The 27,206-nt window shown below is 34.1% G+C and overlaps 1 protein-coding gene across 2 annotated transcripts in view; it reads right to left on the bottom strand.

Annotated features, from left to right (window-relative positions):
- LOC118201177 (alkaline phosphatase, tissue-nonspecific isozyme-like) overlaps window positions 1–27,206 on the bottom strand; it is a 457,970-nt gene that overhangs the window by 11,687 nt on the left and 419,077 nt on the right. For both annotated transcript variants that reach the window (XM_085811453.1, XM_085811454.1), the window contains exon 8: window positions 21,710–21,832. In XM_085811453.1, the coding sequence (XP_085667579.1) occupies window positions 21,710–21,832 (123 nt within the window). The remainder of the gene's footprint in view (window positions 1–21,709; window positions 21,833–27,206) is intronic.

The raw sequence follows: 27,206 nt of genomic DNA, 5'->3' as shown, positions 1-27,206 counted from the left end.
CTATTATAATACTTAATAAAACTTAATAAATGTACACTGCTCAAAAAAAAGAAAAAAAAATGGAACAGTTCTATATTTCCGTTCTACTGGGCTGATTGACGAAATTCAACTTGCGTTGTTCATTCGAAAGGTATATATTATTCGACTTAGGATATATATTAGATTTATATATAGCAATGTTCTAACATAAGTATTTTGACACAGAATGGGTCTTTTTATAAAATAACATACCAGGTTTCTCCATATTTCGATTCTACGACTCAAATTATGCCTACATATTAAATTTTGTAAAATTTGCTGCGAAATTTATGGACAAATTCAAAAATTTAATTTTGTTTTGGCAGCTTTTGTTTTCAGTTTGCCTCAAGAATAATTCACTTGGCGAACTTCTTAATGTATGGCAACCTATTTTCCTTTCCCTTCTATTATGCAAGAGCGGGAAAAATGTGACATTGTTCCTGCCTTTTTACATTGTGAATAACAGGAAAAAAAGTTACACCATTCCTATTTTCAAATAATTTTAACAAAGGGCGTAAACCACATTACATGCTGTTATCGCTTTCAACAAATATGCCAAATTTCAAAACGCGCCAATATATAAATTCACGTATATCTTCCGAAATTTTGAATAAAAAGCCGAAATTTTTTGCAGGTATACTTAGAAATATATCTACATTAAGATGAGGGTAAAACTTTTATAGGTTATAGTTTTTTTCGAAAAATTTATAAAAATTATTTTAAAATAGAAATTTAAAAAATAAATCATAAAAAAATGGGGGAATTTTATTTAGAATGAAGCTAAATTCCGAACTGTGAAAAAAGGAATCAAGTAAGTGTAATAAAAAAAGATATAATTATAAATACATACCAAATTGAATTAACAATGAGGAGCTAAACTTTCGAGAGCTATTTTTTTAAAAACTCTCATGTGATTTTTACAAAACTTGGCAGTTTGGCGAAATTTAGTCCTAGAATCGAAATATAGAAAAAAAAATTTGGCATCTTATTTCATAAAAAGTTGGATTTTGTGTCAAAATACATATATTGGAACAATGCTATATATATATATATATATATAATACATATCCTAAATCGCGCTTTCGAGACATGGAAAACGTAATGTGAATTTCGTCAATCGGCCCAGTAGAACGAAAAATATAGAACTGTCCCTCTTTTTTTTCTAGTTTTTTTCTAGGAGCTTTGTTCCCTGAAGATTTTTTTTTTTTTTTTTTTTTCCCGCAGCATAATAAACCTAATAAAAACAGCATGAGGAAATTAAGTCGGAAAACTCTGTATTTACACTCTGCATTTTCAAGCGTATTACGACATTATAAATAATTTAACAATTGCACTGTCAGCTTTCAATCCGCATTCTCTTTTAATTAAACTAAATTTTCATATAATGGTAATAATCGTACAGCGCTGCCATCTATTGATAAATTTTTGAATAAAAATATATCATACACCTAAGAAAATGACCTCTATGATAAAATTCTTCATGTGCAAAACACAGTAATTGTCAACTTGGTGCTTTTGTAGAAATTTTAAAATATGTCCCGACTTATGAGACATCCTGCATTTATGTAGATAACTTTAGGCATGCCTTTAAAAGCAGAAAACATGTATTTAATAGTATGGGTTTTCCTCATTAAGAATCAGTTGACAATTCAGAAAATATCTAAACATCAGAAAAAAATTGCACCGAGCGTATATATATATATTAAATAAAACTGTTTTCGTTTCTGCCACTTTTGCATATCCACATTATTTTTGAATTTAATCTATCGAACAAGCAGTGAAAGTTTTTAATTTCAGTTCTGTTGCAAGAAATATGCCACGACAAATTATGGGGAAATTTAGAAATTGAAATTTAAAGTAAAAATAGTTCCTAAACGCTTCTTTTTCAAAGTTAAATCGTCTTTGCAAGTGTCTCTCTCATTTCCAAACACAGATTCATAACAGTTAGGCACTTTTTCAAAATGCCTTCTCAAAGACTATGGCAATTTGGTTTCTTTCCAAATGGTTCACTTTTACTTAAACTGCGCAAGTTTCTTTATACTGCGCAAAATTTGTTATAAGGATTTACGTGGCTACGTGGATAAATTAGCTGAAGAAATGTAATACTTTCGTTTTACTGACAGTTAGCAGAAGAAATGCAGTACCTAGGTTTATTGACAATGTTTCATTCCAAAACACATGAATTATAAATTTTGATGTATTATCTCTTTCACTTAACTTTTAATAAACACAATTTCATTTAACTTTTAACAAACACACAAATTTTAATAAGCACAACATTCCTTTAAACTGGCAAGGCATACTTGAGACTTCTTCTATTTTATCTGAGTATATTTGCATTACATTAGTAACTCATTCATATTCTATGTTTGAGATAAAAGTCAGCCGGTTTGGAAATAAATTCGGTAATCTTTGGATCATCAGTCAGCTAGAACTTTAACTAGTTCTAAGCAGCCTGATTTTAGACATACGAGACGTTTTCTTTGAAATTGGTGTAAGTTCATTTTTGACAAAAATTTGGTTAATGAGAACAATAAATGCAATCTACGATGGGCTTTTTATCAATAAACAGTTCCCACCCCCCAAAAAAATCCTTCAGAATTTTCATCATTTTGCCAATATAAATTTACGTAATAAAATGAAATTATGAATATAATAACTTTGGAAGGGTTGTAAATCTACTTTCCACAAAGACATAATTTTGAGTAAGGGATATTGAAAGCCAAAAAGCTTCAAAAAATGGGGATTTAGGATATATGCATTTTCAAATTTTCTTCACTTCTAGCTTGCTAAAAATACCAAACTTTAATATCGATGAAAATTAGAGCTGTAAAATATCTAGTTTTCTATCGAATGCTGATTTTTACATAAAAATATATTTTTCTCCAATTGTTTATACCCGATGTACCTTTTCTCAAGAACTACTGCTCACAGGTATGTAAATATTTTATGGTTTTTTTAACTTTTTCGTGTGGGTGGAACACATAATATTTACGAAAATTTTGTGGGACCCCGTAAGTCGCAAATCTGACACTCGTGAGTGAAAGTGTCAGTTTATTCACTTGTAATGTAATATGCTAGCACAGTTTTAAGTCATTAACTTTAATTCTCAAAGTAAAATGAACGTTTCTATTGTAAAAGAATGCGTCGAAAATTTTCGTTTCTTCTTTGTTTTTATTTTTTTGTCTTTATCTATTTTCAGATGCATTGAGTAAAAAATATTTGGTAACTGTAAAATTATTAAAAAAAGCTGATAGTTTTCAGATTTTAAATTACGTCGAAAGTGGCGTTTTTTTAACATTTTGTGTGTTACATTTATTTATTAAATATCACGTTCTTCGCAGTTCAACCATAAAATTCAGTTCAACAGCAATATCGCAAAATAGTTTTAAATTGAGCATATATTTAGAATTTCCAATACAGAGTCTGGCGCTCTGGAGATAAAAATGTATTTTCTGTACAACGCTGCCATTACTTGCTTTGAAATCTTTGAATTTTTTAATCAAAAATTCGTTAAAGCTTTACAAAATATGGAATAGATAATAAAACAAATTCCGAATTTCAAATTTCGGCTTCAACATGCTCATATTCGTAAGAGGATTACGTCATTCAAAATTCGATGGCTCTATGTACCGTTGCTTTATCCCAAAGCGAGATATATATATACATTTATGCAGATTTTTCATTCTTCAATTTCTTCAAATATATTTTATTTTGTGGCAACAGTTTGAAAAGTAAACCGACATTTATAGGAGTCCGACGCAAAATGCCAAAAGGAAAGAAATATTCCTCCGTGACTCAAATCTCTTTGAACTAAAAATCTGAAATGTTTCAGATTTGAAATTACATCCAAAGGGCCGTTTTTTTAACGTTTTGTGTGTTACATTTATCTATTAAATATCATGTTCTTCGCACTTAAACCATAAAACTCAGTTCAACAGCAATATCGCAAAATAGTTTTAAAATGAGCATATCTTTAGAATTTCCGATACAGAGACTCACGCGCTGGAGATAAAAATGTTTTTTCTGTACAACGTTGATATTGCTCGCTTTGAAATCTTTGAGTTTCTTAATCAAAAATTCGTTAAAGTTTTACAAAATATGAAATCTATATTAAAACAAATTTCAAATTTTGTCTTCAAATTTGTAGGAGGATTACATCATTCAAAATTCGATGGCCTCTGTATAATGCGAGAAATATAGATACATTTATGCAGATTTTTCATTATTTAATTTCTTCAAATATAATGCAGGTTTCTAACTTTTGGTGGCAACAGTTTGAAAAGTGAAACGGACATTTATAGTGAACCAACGCAAAATCGCAAAACGAAAACAGTAGTCCTTCAGGAAAAATGCCTCTTTGGACTAATAATAAGCTAAAGAAATATCAAAATTGTTAAAATTTTATCGACCCCCTTCTGCCTCGATCGGGTTCGCAACCCACAGTTCAATGCACAGTTACAAGATAAGGGAGAAATGATGCAATAGGTATGGGATTACTAGACAACAATGCAAACGATAAAGCAAAGACATAGAAAAAGATTTGTATTAAAACACATCGCGAAACATCAAATGGGTCGAAATAATGTGCAATGGAAACATCACGGTAATAACAGGTATGATACCCTATAATTAAAATGCATGCTTGACAACAGCAAGGTAAGCTGGCAATAGTCTCGCTGATCATTTGTTGTGTCAGTAGCTACCTTTCCTGTAGTAATGCACGTCGGGACTCGTGGAGGGTGCCTGGCGGTACACTGCGACCTGCTGTTCGTCATCTCAGCATATCCCACACATAATCTATGGGATTCAGATACGGTGATCTAGCTGGCCAAAGCAGATGTAGAATGGTTTCGCTCTCCAGATAACTCTGCACCACTTAAGCTCTATATGGGCGGGCGTTATTGTTCATAAATATTGCTTTGGTACCCATTGCAGCGATAAAAGGACCCCTCTTGGGTGTAGAATTTCGTCGCGAAATCGGACGCCTGAGGTAGAATCACGAAGAGCTCTATGCGGCTGTTAGTTGCTATCCTAGCTCATGCAAGTAAGCATCCTTCTCTGTACTGGTCACTTTCAACGATATTTGACGTGTCCGATAGCAAGTCCTTGGCTCTCGCCATATCATTGCCCTTAGGAAATCTTTATGGATGTTAAATAGTAACCCATCCATTAAAAATACGTGATCTCAGTGCTCTGGTGTCAAACTGCGATTTTCACGGACTCAACTGCGCTCACACATGCGATGGGAAGAAAGGAACACAAAACGCAGGTCATCGAGCGTACAGTCCACCTTCATGCAGTCGATGCGGCACAGTTTGGTGGGATATGGGCCATTATGCAGCAACAGAGAGATGTGACGCCATCTGTCGTGTTATAGTAACCTATGGTGTCTTTCACATAGCAAAAAAAGTGATTGTCTGCCGTTGTGTTAATCCTGCAGCGCCAAGAATCACTTCTTTTACACGGATTTTGATCCGTTTGATAACGATTACACAGCTTACTGATGACACTACAATGCACATTCAGCCCTCTAGATACAGCGGATTATCTTGCACTAGCTTGAGATATCCCGACAGCTCTCCAACGGTTAAAATCATGCAGATGGGGAATGTCTTCGGCTCATGCTATCCGCTTTGGCTATCTCGAATTACATGGAATATTTGCCTGCTAGCGGACTAACGAAAAGGTTCAACATGCCCTTTTCAAGGCGTTGTGGTGTGACCAAGGGATAGTGTTTTATGCTAATGTTGGTTGACTATTTGCATTCGGCGATGCAAATTATGCCTCACATGTAATGCGTATGCTTTATTTCCCTTTTTTACATTTGTACCCTTTCTTTCAGCGTTTGGTGCTTATTTTTTGAGCATGAGTGCACAGATGAAGACTGATGAATTGGCCAAAGAGTTCTGAAAGACAGCCTTTTTTTGTGCTCAAGAGGATATAGTTAATCAATTTTAAGGGATGGATCAGCATTTCTTCAGAGAAAATTATTAGAAAACGAAAGAGTGTATCAATATATAATGCCGAAGTGTAGAAACAAAGAAACTGCGACTAAAGTCTATCGAAACTACAATGGCAATGATATATTCAACGCGAATGTAGTTGAGCTATTTTATAAAAGAATTTATAAGTTGATATAAAGCTAAATAGAAAATTTTAAATAAAAAATATATAGACGGAGGACTTTAAAAGGATAAAGGATTATTCTTGTCCCAATATGAAATGAGCTAGCTTTACAGAAAAAAACAGAATTTCAAAATTTTCAAGAATTTTGGCCTCATGGTATTTCGATCACCAGAAGCCTATTAACAATGAGACGTGTGATATCAAGAGGTTTGATGAAAAACCGTAACAGTAAGATGAAGGAATTTGGGCCAGAAAACGAAAGCTTTCACTTATAATGAAACTTGCAATGGCCACTTTATGGATCAAGATCTGATTAAGATATTTTCGGGTTTTACAGAAAACAGCTATATATTTTGGAGAATAACGGCAAATATATAGGATAATTCGCTACTGCGTGTGCAAGTTTCAAGTGGGGGTAGGTTATTCAAAGTGCGGAGCGAGATTAGGTAGCATTAAGGTGTTAGAAATGTTATCACCGTGCGTTAGGCAGCATTAAAATGTTAGAAATGTTATCATTGTACGCACAGGACACGAAAAACAAAAGAGCAAAACGTAAGTGAAGAACATTATTTTATGTATCAAAATCTAACAGTTAAGATATTAAGCTAAGTCAAAACACAAGCCTGATATCGGGCCGCATAGAATTACGTTCATTTTAAAAGGTTTCAGGTGTCTCTTGGATAGCGGCGACAGTTACCCAAATCAAAAGCATCAATCAAAAGCATGAGACATCTCCACATTGTTCATCCTACGCTGTACCTTTCATGTACTAGGCAAAATCCAGGGAGTATAGATCCAGCGATCTTGCAGACTTGTGAATAGGACCACCATGCACTATTTGCTACTGCCCAAATTCTGCATGCGTTCCAGAATATCACGGCTAAATTCGGCTGGAGTCCTACATGTTCGAACCGCATAGCATGGTGCAAAGTCTGCCAAATCTGCTGATCGTTTAGCAGTTCGGAGTTTTATCAAGACTTAAAAAAATACAAGAAAAAGAAAAAAGTAACGCCGTTTGACTAAATGACCGAGCAGGAGAAATGGGACTATTAAATGATCTCTACTGTGCCAGATCAAGTAATGACATTAAACTGCTGCTCATGTCAGTTTTGTAAGAGGTTTCTGCACCACCCATACTTGCTAGTTATTTGCATTGTGCATCTTCTTCCGTGAAGTATGCGTCATCTGTGAGTAAGACAGGATCCGGTAAAAGGGTTCCGATGATTTTTTTCTGTAGATATCTCACTAAGCAACCATTTCCAACTAAATATCAGGCTGCCTTACTTATAGCGGTTGGTTCAAGACGATGGTTTTGGGAAGGCCCGAAGAGAGAAGAAATTTCTCGTTTACTGGTACGTGGAGTGTCTTCTGCATGACGTAGCATATTGATTTCAGGAGTCCATGTCATTCGTTCCTGATTCGTCGCATGTCTCTCAAAGAAAACTATTAAAGTTAATATTTGATGTAACCGTACAAATGTTTGGTGCCTCGAAATAGGCTTCGAGGGATAGCGCTTCCGCTTTAAAAGCAGAGTAGCTCGCCCATTACATTCAATAGCTCCATGTTCTAGACGTATATTTGCTAATTCTACATTTGTAAAACCTTCCCCTCTACTCTCTCTGCGGGAGTTGTCGAATGATGGGCTTCCTGCCGTAAAGCTTTCACGGTTGCCCAACAACTCCTTCTATTACATTATGATGCGCTTCTGACATTGTATTACCATCTGATTCTGATTCGTCTTTCAACAATATACTCTTACCAAAAGTTTGTACGATGAAGATATTATGATAAGACGTTAACTAAAAATTGACGACATCTATTATTTTCCTCTGATATTGATAATGAATTCTGAAGAATTCCCACAGATTTAAAATGAATTTCTCACCAAAGCGGGTGCAAAACTAGTGATTAAAAAGTTGATCTTCGGTTGATTAAAAAGTTTATCTTCACAAACCTATTTTTGGCTATTTTCCCCAACAATGGAAAGAAGCTAATTTAGTTCTCTTCCATAAAGAGGGTAAAGACAGAGAGACACCAGGAGCATACCGGCCAATTTGCCTTCTTTCAGCCTGGGGCAAAATCCTAGACAAGCTCTTAGCAAAAAGGCTTACATTCTTCCTAATTAAGAATAAAATACTCAACACAAAGCAGTTTGGGTTCACACCAGACACAAGCAGAATAGATGCGCTAAGAAGCTTAGTCAAGCAAAGCCATGAGAACAAAAGGAACAATCTTCATACCTGCGTGATATCCCTTGATGTGGCCTCCGCATTTAATAACTTGTGGTGGCCAGGGATACTAGCAAGACTACAAGATATAAAGTGCCCCTCAAACATATTCGGGCTAATTAAAAGCTATCTACAAGATAGAATAGTTACATATAACAGAGACGGGGTCTGCGTGACTCATAAGTATTACAAAGGAGCTCCCCAAGGTTCCAATTTAGGACCAATTCTATGGAATCTAATAGCAGACACCGCCCTAAATCTAGAATTTGAAGATCATATAAGCATACAAGCATATGCCGACGACTTTATAATAATCGTAGCAGGAGGGAACCGGCTAGTAATAGAAAGAAAGGCGCACAAAGCGCTCAGTATAATAAAGGAATGGAGCAACACATATAAGCTAAACTTCAGTATTGAGAAAACAAAGCTCATTCTATTTCCAAAAGGGAATAAATTACAGAGATCCCCACCAAGAATCAAATGGGGAAACATAGCGATCCCAAGATGTGAACACCTAAAATACTTAGGGTTCACGCTAGACCAAAAACTAACATGGATTCCCCATCTGACAGGAATAAAGGACAAAACACTCAAACTAATCAATAATCTGAATAGAATGGTTTCACACAGATGGAACCTCGAAGGGAACCTCCTTAAATCGCTATATATAAAAGCAATAGAAAGAATGATACTATACGGGTGCCCAATCTGGTACACCGGCACTGAAAGGGTAAAAACCAAATTAAATCAGATACAAAGGATAGCCCTTTTATGTATCACAAAGGCTTATACAACGTCCCCTACGGCAGGGCTTCAAATAATCGCCGGGACAATCCTCCTGGATATCAAAGCAGACATGGAGGCGCAATTTTATAGAGCGGTCCACTATAAAGAAAACATAAGTATGGGAGACACAATAATCTGGAATAATGAGATAGAGGACAGACTCCCTACAATATAATATCATCCAGCCGAAGCGAAAAGAATTAAATGGGGAAAGGACCCACCAAAGAATAAAGACATAGAGGTCTTTACAGACGGTTCCAAAATGCACAACAAAGTGGGAGCCGCATGGGTAATCTTCCAAGACAGTCAAGAAATACACAAAGAAAGGATATGCCTAAACAATGACGTAACAGTATTTCAAGCAGAAATTCACGCCCTCAGAAGCGTGCTGCTCTGGGTTGGACAGAACGCAAGTTCCTCCACCAGGGTTGCATTCTTCACAGATAGCCTGAGCACATTACACAGCCTTAACAGCGGCAAAATCTCAAAGAGATGTATACAAAGTCTAAGAGAGATCATTAATACGCTCATATCAACGCACAAAGTGTCCCTTAATTGGGTTAAAGCCCACCAAGGGACGCTGGGTAATGAAAGAGCGGATGAAGAGGCTAAGAAGGCGACAGACAAAGAAGTAGTAGACGTACACGTTCCTCTCTCAGAGGAAGTAGCAAAGAACAGACTACACAAAGAAGCCCTTTTACAATGGCAGGAAAGGTGGGACGAGGGGACAACAGGTCGGATGACATATAAAATTTTCCCTAAAGTCTCAACAACAAGACTAAAGAGCAACTATTACGAAAATCAAGCATTGAATAATCACGGTAACTTCTCATCTTACATAGTAAGATTCCACAAAAAGAAAGTAAGATGTGCCTGCGGCACTAGCGGAAGCCTCGCGGACGCAGCTCATTACATAATGACCTGCCCTTTAACAGCGCCAGACAGGAAACGTCTGTTCCCGCCCTCTCTCTCCTCCTTAGGGACGGAACACTTGGAAAAATACCCAATAGGAATTAAAGGAATAAGAGAGATCATTAAGAAAGTCACGGATCAAGACACCCATCACCATTTCATAGAGTTTTTGTAGCAATCGTTCGACTTCTGGTAAGTCCAAGATTTACTCTATGATTAATGCTACAGGACATCGAAGTCTATGTTTTTCAACTTTTCTTCGACTCATATATATATGTAAATAATGTAAATATTGTTCTACTTTTCTTTGTATTAAGTTAATAAAGTTAATTAAAATTAAGAGGATTGTGATTGACATCCCAATATAAAACGATTTGTTGGCAAGATACATCTCTCCCCAGCAAAATCATCCAGTCAGATGAGATCGTAGGGGGGTTAAAGCGGGTGGAAACTTAGCCTCAGGCTCTCCGCCCGCACTTAACCTAGCTATTTGGCATATAACTACTTACGGCACCTAAGACCGAATTAATATCATACAAATGGTTATCATCTCCTCCCGTCTGATACGGGGGATGGATAAGTGGTAATGTTTACGTGGATACCATACCACTTACGAACGCAACGATTCGGTCCTCTCACCTGCTCCTCCCACTGAGACCGGGAGTGTGTAATAGGTTTCCCACAGTTGTAATTTAATTACAGGAATGGAGAGTAAAATTGATTGATTCACAAACCCATCCCCTCCGGGGGTCGACGTAGAGAACACTGCGAAGCTACTGGCTAGGATCTGTACCTAGGCAGTCTCGGCCACGGGGGATAAAATTTATGAACTTGGTGGTTCTGAAGCCCCTGGGAAAGGTCATTTATTGGCCGGCCTCGGGGACTGGCATGTCCTGAGCGGTGTGGAACCGTAGCCGGAGGGCTAGTTCCCCTCGGTTTTTTGGGTAACGGCCCACTGCGACGAGCTCGCCCATGCGACTGGCAGGAGCACTTGACGACCAGTGCTGCCTGGTGTCTTATCCAGGTGGTGCGCTGCTCCCTTGGAAGGGTAATAGTGGAGGTTGAACCTCCACGAAGTGCCCAAAGGAAAGGCGGACCCGTAATGTGATTGAGTTCAAGGGGCGGGGCAGCCAATATTGTTATTATATTGTTATTCACAAACCTATAAAATCCAAAATAATGCTGTCGTTTTAATCTTTAAATAAAATACAGAAAATGCGTAAACAATATTAAAAAAATTTTTACAATCCTACTGGTATTTATGAGAGTTAAAGATTACAAATTTTTGTACTCAAAAATAATTTTAAAATTAATTTTTTGATAAATTTTAACGATTTTACGTAGAATGCTCAGTCATAATTATACGTATATTTTAAAGGAAGTGCAGTTATATTTTCTATTATGCACGTTTGGTTTATGCCATTTTGCATTTGCGAAAGACCTACAAAAGATAAATACTTAGTACTTTTAGCCAGTTAATGAAAGAAATCTGGACTTTTGCTTTAATCACGAAAGGCGGAAACAAAACTTTCATTAACCCTTTCTTTTATGTAGTGGTTCCAGGATAACGATTTAAAATGACAAAAGCCCTTCAAGTGTAAGGTAATTTGCTGGATGTTTTATTGCCTGCAAACGGGAAAATATGCCTTATGTTAGCAGTCAAGTATGCTGTTTTATCTCAAACTGTTCGTATGAAACGGAGTAAAATAGAAACATGAACTTTCGACTTTTGGCTAGGTAGAAACACATAGAAACAGCAAACGCAGTCCTGTTGAATATAAATGGCAGTAAAATATTTATAGAAAGCCCTAGTTCTTTGTGCATCATAGGTCTTGTACTTTAGATTACGGAATTTCCAATGTCTAAGTAAGAAACCAAAATTATTTCATAATTCTTAATTCTAGTATAATTGTTTTATTGCAGGTTTGGATGGTAAAACTAGTTTAATACGTGCAATTTCGTTTATTATAGACTAAATTTTACGGATTCTTTATTTCCTTTAGTGTTATTTTGGGTTTTAAGACATATTTGAAATGCGTTACTAATTTCTTTGAAGATCTTGAAAACGCACAAAGACTTTTCCTGCACGAATTAATGGAAATTGCATCTTCACTTTATACTATACATGACAAACTCAAAGGTTAACATGGGACAGATAAACAAGGTTTAACCGTGAATGTAAAAAAAAAAAAAAAAAAAAAAAAAAAAAAAAAAAAAAAAAAGTTGTAAATTTGTATAGAAACGTAGTTTTCTTAAGAGGTATACCGGTAAAATTAGTGTTTTCTTCTAACATATTAAATCTCTCCTCTGTTACCATCTTTTCTATTTTGAGAGAAAACTTTGTTCGCAATGATTACTTTCAAAATTGACCCAAGGTGAATGTTAGTAATTCCAGATCTTACAGGAGACTATTTTCTTTCATGACAGCAAATATTTGTTCTCATCGGTAACACTTCCAGACATAAAAATAATATCGTATGCAAAATATAGAATATTTTCAAACCTGGGTGGTAAATACTTATTAATTTCAGGCATTCCAACTTCACTGAATTTTGCCTTCGAATTTGAATCGCACTAGATTTCGATAACCTCCATTTGCACATGATTAGGAACTAATCCTGTATTTATCAAGAAAATCAAAGGAAACAAATGAAATTTGTCTTTCAAAAACTTAAAAAACACCTACAAATCTTATTTAAAAATCAATTCCAAGTCTTTTAAAATGTTTACCGAGTATTTTTATTACGATGTAGTTTCTCTTAAACGTGCTTTTTTCATGTTGCATGTCAGAAAGTGCGTTCTATTTCAATTTTTCTCTTGCGTTTCCCAAAGAGCTAGGTTACATTTAAGTGCTTTAATTTGGTCACAAAAGTTCATAATTATCCGATCCGTTTCTTGCAGTTTGAAATTTAAATCGCTTAAGAGCTTTTTGTTATCGAAATGGATAAATCTGGCAACCATACTGAATCAGAAAACAAACTTGTATCTTGATTTTTGGTTATTAAGAACCGGAATACATCATCTTTAAAATCCTAGAATCGGTTAAAAGCCTTGGACAGAATAGTCGGCGTACCTCGATATAGTAGAAAAAACTGAAATATTCGCTTTCTAACTTACTTGAGAAAGCAAAGAACTTTTGCCGACTTAAAATTTGGTTTTATGAATAAAATTTAGATTTTATGAATAAAATTAGATTTTATGAAATTAATATTTCTTTTAATAAGTGTCGACACATTTTCCATCTCTATCTTGGTATTTCTTGATGTATAATGCAATGTGTCTAATGAATACTAAATGAAACCTTGAAAACGCTCAATTTTTTTTAGTAATGCCATCCAACCGATGGTTTTTCCGACCATTAAATGGACCGCTATAGCTTGCTAAAGAAGTAAATTTTCTTACAGCTAGATAGTATTTTTGCGAAAGCTTATAAATGTAATTAAATATATTTCATCTTGGAATAGAGCTAAGCATCGGTATTAGTTTTAATAATTCCTGAAAAGTGTTGAAATCTGGGTCACTAGCAGAAAAAAACACAGGTAATTGAGTTACAGTCCAGTGTCTGTAATCTCGTCACAGCCAATGGATTTTTCCATTGGCTTCGAAATTAGATGATTTTGCTTTGATCCGATCATTTGATCTTGCTCCCCAAATCAGTAACTGTTTTCGCATTGGTATTTCGAGACAAAGCGATGTCTTTATATGCCTTCACACTTAGAGAGACAAATACATTTGCTGCTTTAAGCAAACATATCTGGACGAAATCACCTTCGGTTAAAAAATTTCGAGTGTTTAAGTACCAACTTCGACAAGAGGTAACATGCATGCATCTCCGTTTCACTTTCTTGTGATATTTTAGTAAACATGAATTGTTGTTGTCTCAGTCCTGCAACTTTTCGTGATTCATTAATCTTGCGTAACGATCATATTTTGATTAATGTTGTTCGTACTGATGTTTAGTGTTATACAGCATTGGTAGAATATCAGCATTATTATATAACAAGCAAATTATTTTATGTCCTTCAGAGCAAAAACACTCTAATTCCTACTTATCTAGGAAATTTAGATGTTGCTTAGCAGTTTTGCTTTTAGATTCACTACTTCCTGGTTTCAATAAATATCAAGTTACAAACATTATTCTAAAATATTTTTCGTTTTTGCCTCTTTGTTTGTGTGTGAATATACAAACACGCAAAAAAAAAAAAAAAAAAAAAAAAAAAAAAAAAAAAAAAAAAAATTGCAGTTAATCTTTTCGCATCGAAGTCACCCAAAATACCCGACTATTCAGACATCGGCAAGTCGCCCTGATTTATTTTCTACCCAGTGTTTTCCCTCATCACGTTAGAGCATTGCTCATTGCTTTCGGGAGTTGTTAAATGACATATCAGTCATTCTTTTGAAGTCACCAAAAGGAGTCCTTTTATTTTAATGCACCTTCTTTCTCCCTTGTTTACTGTCAATGTTTAGCTATTGATGTCTGAAGTTACAATCCTGTTCCAAGGAGAAACTGCACACAGTGGTAAAAGCATCTAAGAAAGAAGTTGTAGCTTTACTTAAGTAGGTTATTGTTAGCGCTTTAGCATTCTAATTGTCATGGGGGAAGGAAACCTATTCTAAGAGAAATTTATGCACACTGGCATTTTTGATGTTTGAGGAAAACAGATTTGGTCCTCTCTCGATGCGAAAGAGTTAACACCGGTTATACTTCTAAAGATGAATTTATAAGTTACAATCAATTCTTGTGGTCGACAGCGTAATAAATAGTTTTTGATATATGTTTCATTATGACTTTATTACGGTTAGAAATACTAGAACAATATTTGATGCATGTAATCTTATTTAAATAATGGAAGTGAACTGCCGAAGTTGCTCTCCGCATATCTCTAATATTATGGAAAATTCACGATATGTGACGTACATCAAAATTTAAACTACAAGTTTGCAAAAGCTTACTGGTATGAGCAATATTTTAATAAATTCTGTGTATTATTTTCCCATTTAATCAACTTTCCATAATCCACATACTTATAATTTGAAGTCGAAAATGCTTATAATTAATAATGAAATTCAGCTTTTTAAAATGCTTTTAATTTGGTAAGCTTATTAATTAAACTTGAATTTTAACATTTACTTGAAACTCATCAAAAAAATTTTGGTTTACGTAATGTTACTAATTTTTCGACAACGCAATGCGAATATGGCTGAAATAACTAGTGTAAATTTTAAACTGCTGCGGTTTAGTTTATTTTTAATACTACTGTTATTATTTAATTTACAATACTATCTATGTGCCCACTTACCGCTCTCTAGTGGGAAAATACAAAATTATTTATGGTGGGCAAAAAATCTGAGAAATGAAGTACCGTAGGCCCACCTGGAGAATTACAGTCGAACCACTGAATTATGAATCATAGTTTGGGCGCAATCGTCGAAATAGTTCGATAACGATTCTAATTGAGAAGTTAGTTTTCTAACTGTAAATGATTCAAGTCAAAATGTTTAAAATTACTGAATGACATCGCACAATTATTAAGGCTACAGGCTAGCGTAAATTTTAAATTGTTGTGCTTTAGTTTATTTTTAATTCTACTGTTATTATTTTATGACAATGTCTTAGCTTCCACTATTAGATTCTAGAGCTATATTTTTGACCATTGCTTCATCTGAAGCTCCTATTTCAGCAGACATTTTGAATATCCATCTGCCTCTTAATCATTTAATCGAAAACCGTAAAGAGGTTATTTTGCAGTAGGTACCAGCACACTGTGGACTCCAGGGCAATGAAATAGTTGACTTACTGGCAAAGAAGGAAACCAAAATTTCTCCAAATAATAAATAAACCAATTCCTTTTCATACCGCCAAACGGTTAATTGAAAAATCTTTGAGAGATGACTATTGGAAAAAAAATCGAAGAAGCAAACAAAGACAACAAATGGATTGAGGAAATCACAAATATTCTATTATGGTCAAGGGACAGACCTGTTGCCACGTTTCGCCTCGCTACTGGCTATGATTGCCTCTCCAAACATCTATATCGTACAAAAATACTGCCAAGTCTCTTTTGCCAATTGTGCAACATTCGTGAGGAAATGGACGCGAACCATTTAAGTAACTGCCTACACTGGGGTCGGGGACACTTCTGGGAGAAATACTGGAGAGCTTGGCAGAAGATGAACGATTTTATAGACTTACCCCAGTTTTAGTTTTATTACCTGCTCCTTCTGTTTGTATTTCTGACTGCAGTTGTCTTCTAATCTGCCATTTGAACAACAAAGCCTGAGCTTCCTCTTAGCGCCCTCTACAGGGAAAATATAAAATCTTTTATAGTGAGCAAAAATCCAAGAAATGAAGTACCATAGGTTTGCTTGGAAAATTATACTTCGAACCACTGAATTATAAATCCTAACTGTGGTGCAATAGTCGAAATAACTTGATAACAATTCTAATTGAGTAAAACAGTGTTCTACTTCAGAATGTTTCAGGCCAAAATGTTAAAAATTTTGAAAGACATCGCTCAAGAGTTATGGTTACTGACAGTATTAGACATCAAATGAATTGAATTAAAAGAATTAATCCCGCGAAAATATTCGGAAGGAAGATTATCGCGAATTCTTTAGATAATTTCTTGTCACAGATGTGGCACAACTTAATAATAACGAAGAAAGGCGATTGGTAGTAGAACACAAAATGAAGGAGTGTCGCTTGGAAACTTAATTAAAATATCCGGGCTCTGGTTACAACGAAACAAGAATTCTAGAGCCTGTTCTTTGTATCATTAGAAACAGCATTCTTATGCGAAATCCATGAAAGAGCATATGATGGCAAAGCAATTTTAATCAATCTATTAGGGGAAAAAGCAGCAGATATTACTCTCTTCGTTTAATATGAAAAGGTTTAATGGCTAGACATTAACGAGACAAAGTTAATTTTTCACAAAGACTAAAAAAATCATAGAACTATAATTGCAAGTTAAGAAAACTAAAAAAATTGAAACTAATTTAAAGTGATAGGTTATGTGAATAACTGTAATCGAAACAAAAATATTCGATGCAAAATAATTTAATTTTCTTCTTAGAGAATACCATAGTTCAAGACAATCGGTTAAAGGAAACAAAATGACATGTTTTTGATTATTTTCTGAAACTCCAAGAAAGCGGAAAGAGTTCTCGTTTACCTCGAACATTGATTCAAACTATATCTTACCACTTCTGAGCGATAGTAACTCTAAATCAGAAATAAGTCTAAAAACTAATACGCATGTGATCAACTAAAAGACCTAGCACGCAAAGGGCCTGGAAATTTAAGAGAAGATTACACAGTGATCAAAATAGGGGTAAATAAACAGGATAAAAGATTTTGCAGGGCTCTTTTTGTTAAGAAAGAAAATGTAACTTCGAAAAGAAGTAAATGAAAAAATTCCTGATTTCAAACCCAATGAAAATTTCAGTTCAGTGTTTACAAGGATTGAAATTGTTCGATGAAAATAAGAAACATTTGAACTTCTATGGTGTTCGCAATTAATAGAATTTCCTCTTTTGTTCCATAATTTCCAGAACTGATGGACAGATTTTAATGAAATATGGTAACTCCTTACATTGATGTAATATAAAAAATACTATAACAGGCATAAATCATGGTACATAAGCATCATCATGTGTAAGGGAGGTCTAATATAGAGACTGCAAGATTAAACAAAAATGATATTAATAAGGGTGTATGTTCCCAGGTATGCGGCTCTCACTATGTGACTTCATACTGAAAATGAAGTACTGTGTGAGTCCATATGGCAATCATTCCCAGGAGGAGAAAGACCTTACAAGAGCGATTCAGACATGCTCTGTAGGGGTTAAGTCTTGTGGTCTGGCTAGCCAATCCATCCGATTAATATCTTCACTTTCAAGTCATCCACCAGATTAGCCCTGTTGTTGTCATCCACTAGATTAGCACAGTTGTTGTCTATAAAAATAAACTGAGGGGCAACTGCATCATAAGGTAAGCATAGAGATCTAAGGTATTTTCGTTATACATGTTAGCAAACAAGAACCACTATTACGGACATGAAGGTTTTGCGTGTCTTTCTAAAATGATGCTTACAGAGATCATAAATCATCGCTATCATACTGGTCATTTTCTTGCATATTGAAAGAAAGATAACAAGTTACTGGCTTAGGTGAAGGTAAGTCGAGACGCACTGATTAAACTGAATCGGTACTCATCTGTGAAAAGAAGAGTTCCCCATAATTGATATTTTTTTGTTACCACTCTAGGTTATGCAAAATATTTCCGAATTTTTATTAAAATAATTTTTAGTAAAAACTAAAGACACTTAACCTTTTACGAAACGTCATATGTGGCAGAAAAGCGGATATCATGGAGAATGTTGCTCAAGACTTATATTTTCTTAACTGCAATCTTAGTGCAGTAACTTCGCTGATATGTCTTATTCTGTATATATCGGTTCTTGTCAAATTGTTATCTAGTACCATAAAAATCATCGGATAAAATGATGGCAACACGTATCATACCAGGTGATAAGATGATCAAGTAAGCTGTTTCTGTCTTTATTGTGACGCTTTATAGTGTCTTTTTACGCTTTTGTAGCACTTTCTGCGTAACGGAAGCATTTTTAAACAGATTTTTTTAATGGAATTGCCAATAAGATTGGCTACCGGGAGCTATTCTGGAATTCTGTGTTGCTTTCTTTTCCTGTTTGTAATTTCTAAAGTATTTGCTTTAAAACTTTTGCAACAATTATAAATTTCGCCCTAATAGTCCTTTTTAGTCATAATATGTATTTATCCAATAAGTAATAGTCATATAATGTATTTATCCAATAAGTGGGAAAATATACTTAGAGGACTTAATCTTGTCTCTTACAATAGTTTGGTTTAAAATATAATGTTATTGATATGATTTATAAGCAGGGTATTATCCTCTTTATTTGTTATGCTTCTAAAGTGTGGGGAACAGCTTTAGAAAAGAAGATTAATTCCCGTATACTTCGCAGAATTCAAAGAAGAATTTTACTAAGAGTTGTCCATGGCTACAGAACAATTAGCTATGAAGCATGTTTCGCAATTTCAGGATTTTCTCCGATTGACCTTCATGTTTTAAATGACAAAAAGTTTAAAGATACCATCAGGAAATTTATGTTCGATACCAAGGTGTTATTTGAAGATCTCCCTCATCCTGCCAATCGTTTGCCAATTTAAACTATCATTTATGACAATTCTGTTGATGATAATTTCCCGGTTGTATGTTATACAGATGGCAGTAAAATTAATAATCGAGTTGGATTAGCTTATGTCGCTTTCCATCATGGTTCTGAACTGGAATACAAACTCTTTAGAATTCCTAATGAATGCAGTGTTTTCCAAGCCGAATTACTGTGCATTAGTGAATCAATTAAATGGATATCTAACAACTGTTCACTAAATGCTTAATTTCTTATTCGCACTGATTCTCTTTCATCCTTATATTCTCTTAGGAATATCTTTTCATGTAATAAATTAATTGTCACTTCTCATGCCCTTCATAAAGATCTTAATAATAAAGGTGTTGATACTATTTTTTCTCTTGTATGTGGCCACACTGGCAGTCTAGAAAATGAAAGGGCTGATTGGTTGGCAAAAGAAGCTACACATCTTCAAATAATTACTCCAATGCTACTTCCCAAGTCATTTTATAAGAACAAAAATAGGGATGATACAATACTCAAGTGGAATGAACTATACAGGAATTCTACTACTGCCTCTTTGACTAAACTATATTTTCCTTTCATTTCTCACAGATTGAATAAATAATAAACACTTTTTCTGAAATTTTGAAGTTAGTCAATTTCTAACTGGACATGGTAAATTCAATTCATATCTGAAGAGATTTAGATTATATAGTACAGACTTGTGTTCATGCAGTTTCGAGGGAGTGCAAGATGTTGTTGTTCTATTGTTCAAAGCTCAAGGAAGGACGAAAGGAACTCATTTCTAGGTTAAACTCTGTGAATATTACATTTCCTCCCCCTCTTCACGTATTTGTCCAATATAAAATGGCTTTCTCTTTCTCCTGTAAATTTATCTCTTACGTGTCATCTGCGAATTTGTAAGTTTATTTTATTTCGTGTTGTGTTGTTGTATTTGTTTATTTCTCTTACTGACCTCTGTAAGTCTTGTGCAATACTATGTGGTGCACAAGGAATTTTAAATTTTAAATTAAAAAAATTAAAAGTAGTCCTTTTTTAGTGAATTACCTGCGAAATTCTCCTAGCTGATGCTTATCTAACTTTTTTAACTTTTAGTAGCTAAAATCTTACAAGATTTTCAGGATTGTACGGCCTTCAAAAGTTGGAGGTGGTTAAGTACTCTTATTCCTAAGACGCAATGCAGCTACGACTTTCCGTCTGTCTATAAGGTATGATTGCCTTGCAGCCCATCTGCACCGCATAGGTATTTCAACCGATCCTATTTGCGATTCTGAAGAGTTTTTTAAAACTTTTTGAATAGCCATTGGAAATTTAAAAAATAAAAAGAATAAAAAGAAAAAGCATTTAGCAGCCTAAACATTTTGCCTTTACAGAAAAATTATTTCTTTAATAATAAAGATAATTATAATAAAGGTAAAATTAAGACACTAGATTGTTTCTAAACTTTAAAGTACCTAATGCGTATGTACCTAATCCCTACAAATAAAACAAGAAAGTTATTTTTCTTACCTAAACTTTTACTTCTTTAAAGTCCCAGTCAGTAATGCCATAAAAGAAAGTATTCTGACTTACAAACTCAGTTCAGAAAAGCAAGTCATACAGTGTAAGTAAATCGCCTTCATATTTCTATGAGAAACTCATAGAAATATAATTTCTCCTCCTAAACAAATATATTAAGGATTCTATTCTTCAGAAACGAAAGTAACATTTACAACTGCGGAAGACTCAACTCATTTAAAAAAACATGAGTTTTTAATAAGCTCAGTCTCAACACAAGCAATAAAATATTCCCTCTTGCATCCTCAGTTACAACAACAAGAATCCATACAATGTACTTGAATCTCCTTAATTAATGATATTTTGAGAATCTCGGCATAACTACTACTCTCTAATAAATGTCTTAATGACTTCATTTTTACTTTAGAAATGAAAATGAACTTTACCATTCTGAACAACTCTATTAATTTAAGAAGATGCGACAATAATTACCAATGGTATGCGAGCTATGAAAATTATATTTAAATTTACTTGGTATTTTGTTTTGGTCTTCCTAATATTTAACTTTAAAACCTAATTTCAATTATACATGCAAAATATGAAATACTTCCGCGCTGTACAATAACTGAAAAAAATTTAATTTTGTAAAGTTCAAGTAATTTTATTTATTTCATTTGTAGCTACCTATCCGTTGTAAGTTGAAAAATCAATCATCATTTGGCTTATATAAGTTTGGAAAATTCAAACGTAAGCCTCAGCCATGGTTGATTTCTTCCCTTTATCTTTACACTGATTTCTCTTTTTAATAAATTATTTTCACAATCCAACAGGTTATTAGAAAAGCGTTGCCTGAAGGTTATAAGGCCAAAGAAAATGATTCAGCTTCCTAGAAATGAATTTATTTTAAGATATAATAAAGGACACTTAAGCTCAGCTCACCTGTATTAGTTCCTGTCAAGTTTTCTCTTCCTGTTGGAAAATCTCGATTGTATCCAGGTCCATTTGCATACAGCAATGTAGTATACGGCATGTTATCGACGTCAGATAGTTTATTATCTAACCCTGAAAATAAATATAACATGCTCTCAGCCACATATGTACTATCTTTTATAACTATTAAGATTCAAATTTGTTACATGTAAAATGCATTCATTAATTATACCCCATAAAATGTTCAAACTGACAATGTTCATATATTAAAGCAAAGTAGGCATTACATATAAATAAAAAGGTCAATATAAATAGTGACTTTACCTGGAACTGAACATAATTTAAGTTTATTGGAAGACCCGAATCTGCAGATAAGAGCAATAATTCGGTTTGGTTCCCTTTTAGCATTTCACTCCCATACACCAAAAATAAAATCTTTAAGAAAGTCAGAGTAGTAAATTTGCATCTAAAGACATCTAGTACATTAAATATGAATATGTTTCTTGTAATGTATCTTCATTGTGAAATATTATGTCAGAAGTAAACTTATGTTCAAGCAGTAAAAGATTTTGGGTCGTCCAACCGATATAGTGGTTAGCGTCGCTGACTGCCTTGCCGAAGGGCCCGGTTTGAATCCCTTAGAAGGCATGGATATTTGTAAATGTATAGTGTCGGTGCGACATGGCGGCACTATAAATATGCGGCGAACCGAAATTCCTCTCGTGTGGTTTGATGGAAGGAGAGAGGGGTGGGGAATCCTCGGTTCCGTTCTTCCGGGGTGTTCTCCTTCAAAATTGGGGACGGAATCACCTGAATGGGGCTCAAGGCTGTTGCCAACAGCAGGTGTAATCTAGCGCTCCTTGCCACAAGAAATTTCGTGGGTTTGGACTGACTACGTCAGACAAGTAAACACAAGCAACAACACAACAACAACAAGATTTTCGAAATTAGCATTTCCATATGTCATAATAGAATATCTTTCTTACATATGGTGTATTTTCAAGAGATAGAATGGCTGAATTTTCTTTAAAGATTGGTCTTAGAGCCATAAATTCAGGTTAAGGAATAAATTAAATAAAATAGTTTTCAGACTACAACCTCTGTAGTCCTGTGATACGTTTTAGTAAAAGTGTATAAAATTTTATGTGGACTTCATTGCAGGAAACTATAAATGAGAAACGTGTTTTTTGCAGCCTTATTAGCTCTAAATAAATCCATTCTCATACTACAAAAATTACATGAGATATTTTTAATTAAAATTTCCAGAGCCGGAAAGCGTCTAAGTCTCCGTTTCTGAATTTTAGAAGATAGGTTTTAACATTCAAATTCCAATTTATTGAATTATGGGAAAAAATACTTAATATTCCAGTGCTATCTGCTTAACGAAGGGATGCCCTTATGGAGGGCCTTCTGAGGTAAATTTGGCTTGAAATCCTATTATATATTGGAAACTGCCTAAAAATGCCCATTCAGCCAGCTCTTTTGCTTTCGTTTTAACTCAGGTCAAAGTACCAATGTTTTAAATGGCCATACACTTGTAATTTAATACATGAGTCAAGAAAGACTAACGTTATGTGGTGTTATCCATTGAACTACTTGGAGGGGTAAATATATGTACATCTTTGCACCATAAAAATATTAAAGTGGAAACAAAAATTTAAAATTACGATTTACGGAAAAGCTCAATACGAAATTTTGTATGTATTTATAGGATATCATCCTCATAAATTGATGATTTTGCTTTGGATATAAGGGCTTTAAGTCATATAAATTTGAATTTTTTTATTAGTTTTGCATATTACTAGTAAATTTATTTTCTAAAATATTGATAGTAGGATAAGTAAAAATTTACTATAAATGGATATTCTTAGTAAACAACCTGTAAAAAAGCTAGAGTTTCGTATATTTTTGCCATTGATGTCACGTAAAGAATACGTGACATCAACTGGCAGAAACTGTTTCAGTTGTAAGTTGAATCCACTGATCTGCAACAAATCGTTCATGAGATATTTAGTCGCTTATACGCTTCACTTCCTGCAATATCGAGTATGATTCCAGACACAACATATTTCAGAAAAAGGTAGAGATATTTAATGAAAACCTATCCAGTATTATGATTAGAAAGCTCCATAAATATAAAAGTAACTTTTTTTATGGTTCACTTATAGCAAAATCCTCGATTAGGAAATATTTACTATGCTTTATGAAACCAAACCTTAAACAAAAGGGTTAAAAGTATTGCACAAATGAGTGCTCTATACGTAAAATGGTCCGCTATATTCTTCTGTTATATATACATTAAGGCAGTATATTTATTAATATATCCATTTTAAGAATTAAATTACATTTTGATGTAATATTTTGATAACAATTTTATGATATATTATGCTGTATAGTAACATTAACTTTCCTACATAAAAATTCAGTAAACAGCTCAATCCTTGCTCTTCTTATTCTAAATAATTATTTCATCATCGTTTGGCTTACCATGTTTATAAATTTCGTAATCAATGACAATTATTGTTTCCTTAATCACATTTTGACATTTCTCAGAAGTAATTACATTGAAACGTGTGTATATGGGGTTTATAAAATAATATTTATATCTATAAACTTTAAATAGTAGTTGAGATCGAGGAGGTGTTAAAAAATCACATGAAGTTGTAGAGACATTAGGTAACTTTTAGAAGCAAAAAAGATGAAAAATTAGCAATCGCCTTCGCCGCGAATCAAACCACTGAAATACCGGCTCAGTGTGCTGACCACTACTCCACGAAGGCACGCTAAAAAGGCAGCAGAAATACCTTACAAAGTAAATGAAAAATACATCCAGAATCCATTTCACATTTTTAAAATGCTGAAAGTTCAAAAGAAAACGAAAAATGAAAACAAAGTCTTATTTTTGAAATGCCCTTGATTGTTGTAAAGAATAAAGAATTAAAGTTTGCACTGCAATGACTTGCCACAAAACATACTAGAGTTATCTGTGTAATATGCTTTGTTGTAAATGGGACAGACAGAAATGACTTCATGTAGGACATAGTCGAATAAAGAAATAACGAGATATGAAACCTTATTATTTGCTTATAAATAAATATATGAGTAAATAAATAACACGACTAAATAAATGATAAATAAAACCCAGAAATACGTAAAAAGTATAAAATTTCTACGTATAATGGCAGATGGTTACATATGTCTCTTGCCCGAAAACTGCTGTTATTGTTGTTGTTATGATTAATCTCACTTGTTTGACTTTATCAAAACAAACCTACGAAATTCATCGTGGACAGCAGTAGAAGACTGCCTGACGTTGGCAAACGCCTCGGGCATCATATAGGTGACAGTACGATTTTGCTTAATTCCACCCCAATTTTGAGGAAGAGCACTCCGGGGGGGGGAGATGGTTCCGAGAGTCTCCCTCCCTTCATCCCCTGCCACCCAAACCACATGAGAGAACTTTCTGTGCTTCAATTTATTTAGAATGCTCCTAGGCCACGAAGACACTATACATTTATACAAATCCATTCCTTATACGGGATTCAAACCTGGGCCCTTCTGCTCGATAATAGGTGTCACTAACTATCCCGTTTAGACCGCAAACTGCCATTCTGTAAGCGCTTTTGTGTTTTATATTTTAGCATTTCAGAAAAAATGCAAGAAATTATTTCTCTTGACTGAGGCTAGTCTGAATTAATTGGGTTTAACTATGGCACACCAGAGCTAAATTAATGTACGTCAAACATGAGAAAAATCACGCAAATCTCTTGATAACAGCCTATTTAACATTCAAGATGGAAAGCATCGTGAATTACCAGCATTTCACAGTTTTAACCACCGAATCACTGGCCGGCTGACAGCATTTGCAAACAGATCATACTTTTATCGTAAAAGGCTACAATACTAGTGTCATTAATAATTTAGAAAAACGTTGATATGAATTATGTTAAAATATTTCATAAAATTATGTTTAAATGCTAACCCAAGATTGAAATCCAAAAAAAGAAAAAAAATGAATTATTCATAAATAATGCAAAGGACAGGAATTCAAAGAATTTCTCTCATTATTAAAATGAACTTGAGTTGAAAAGCACAATTTAGTACTTTGCGTTCGATATAATTCTTTTTCCAGGGAACAAAAGAAGTTCATACTTTCATTTTCCGCACCATTTACATTCTTCTTTTTTGAACCATTTGCAATTTCAATTCCAAAAACAAACCGCAACTTGAACCAAATATTTAGTTTTAGTTTTGTTTCATTTACGTGGAGAATTAGAAGTATAACCTTTTTTTTTTTCAATTAGTTTGGAATATTATTCGAAAAATATTTTTGAAAACTGTTTCGAAATTATGATTTTTTATTTAACACAATTCTCTAGATAATCGCATCATAACCCATACTGGCAAGAGCACTTAAATTTAAGCTATTGAATTAAAAATTTTTATATTTATTAATTTAACAATCTCCAAGAAAACAAAAAAAAATGCGATATCTTTTTAATGGAAATGAGTACTCGCATTTCAGTTACAGCAATCATTTTTATGCCGAAGTTTAAGTTATATCTGTCTTATTTATAACATAGTATTAAAGTACCTTAAAAACATCCAGTAAAAGAACTGAAAGTTGAAAGATGATTTCTATTAATCCTTATCTACATATGACATCAAAAGTAAAATGTTGCAAATTCGTGAAACAATAATACGTTATACAGGTGAAGATAGCACTAGAAGTGGAAATTTATTACTTGGGAAATAAACAGGGTGATGAAAATTAAATTAAACTCCGCGTAATTAAACTTACGTGGAACCCATTCTGGTTGACCTATTTCGTTGAAACTTGGTATATAAGCTCGGTATATAAGTTGCATTGACCATGGAAAAAAGAAATCTGCAATAAAATTTAGTAATTTAAATTTCTACCGACAGCAATGTCGAAAAGAACACTATGCAAATTTAAAGCGTTTTAAAAACTCAGCAGTCAATGCGTAAAATCATTCCTACAGAATAGAACGTTTTCAGTCAAGCAAGGTGACATTCAAAGTCTAAGAACCATCAACAGTAGTGTACCTAGACCGATACTCTAGTGCATTAGTGACTTCCCAGACTTCAGAACAGATCACAATGCCTTACTCGACTGCTATGCAGATAATACCGCTATCCTGGTTAAATCCCGCAGACCAAATCATGCTTTAGTGAAGCTCCAGAAGATTTCAGAAAGAGAGCATTAGTATGCCGAATGGAAACGAGTATACAGCCTGAGAAGTCACAACTGCCGCTCAGGAGAGAATTCAGCTCTAGGGCCCAAATCACTCTCTTCGGGCAAAAAATCTCTAAGGTAAACCACGGAGTTTACCTAGGAGTCACTTTAAATCGTTCTTTCATCTGGACTTCGCCTATTAGAAGAGTTCGCAGCAAAACACTTGGAGTCACTATACGATCATATGCACATCTTAAAGATCAGTTTCTGTCTTTAAACTGAAAAATGTAAGTCTACGTACAGTTATTA

Source organism: Stegodyphus dumicola, chromosome 2, assembly GCF_044657685.1.
Source record: "Stegodyphus dumicola isolate Sdum_Otavi_A_Nest chromosome 2, ASM4465768v1".
NCBI lineage: Eukaryota > Metazoa > Arthropoda > Arachnida > Araneae > Eresidae > Stegodyphus > Stegodyphus dumicola.
This window is presented reverse-complemented; position numbering and strand designations above follow the sequence as displayed.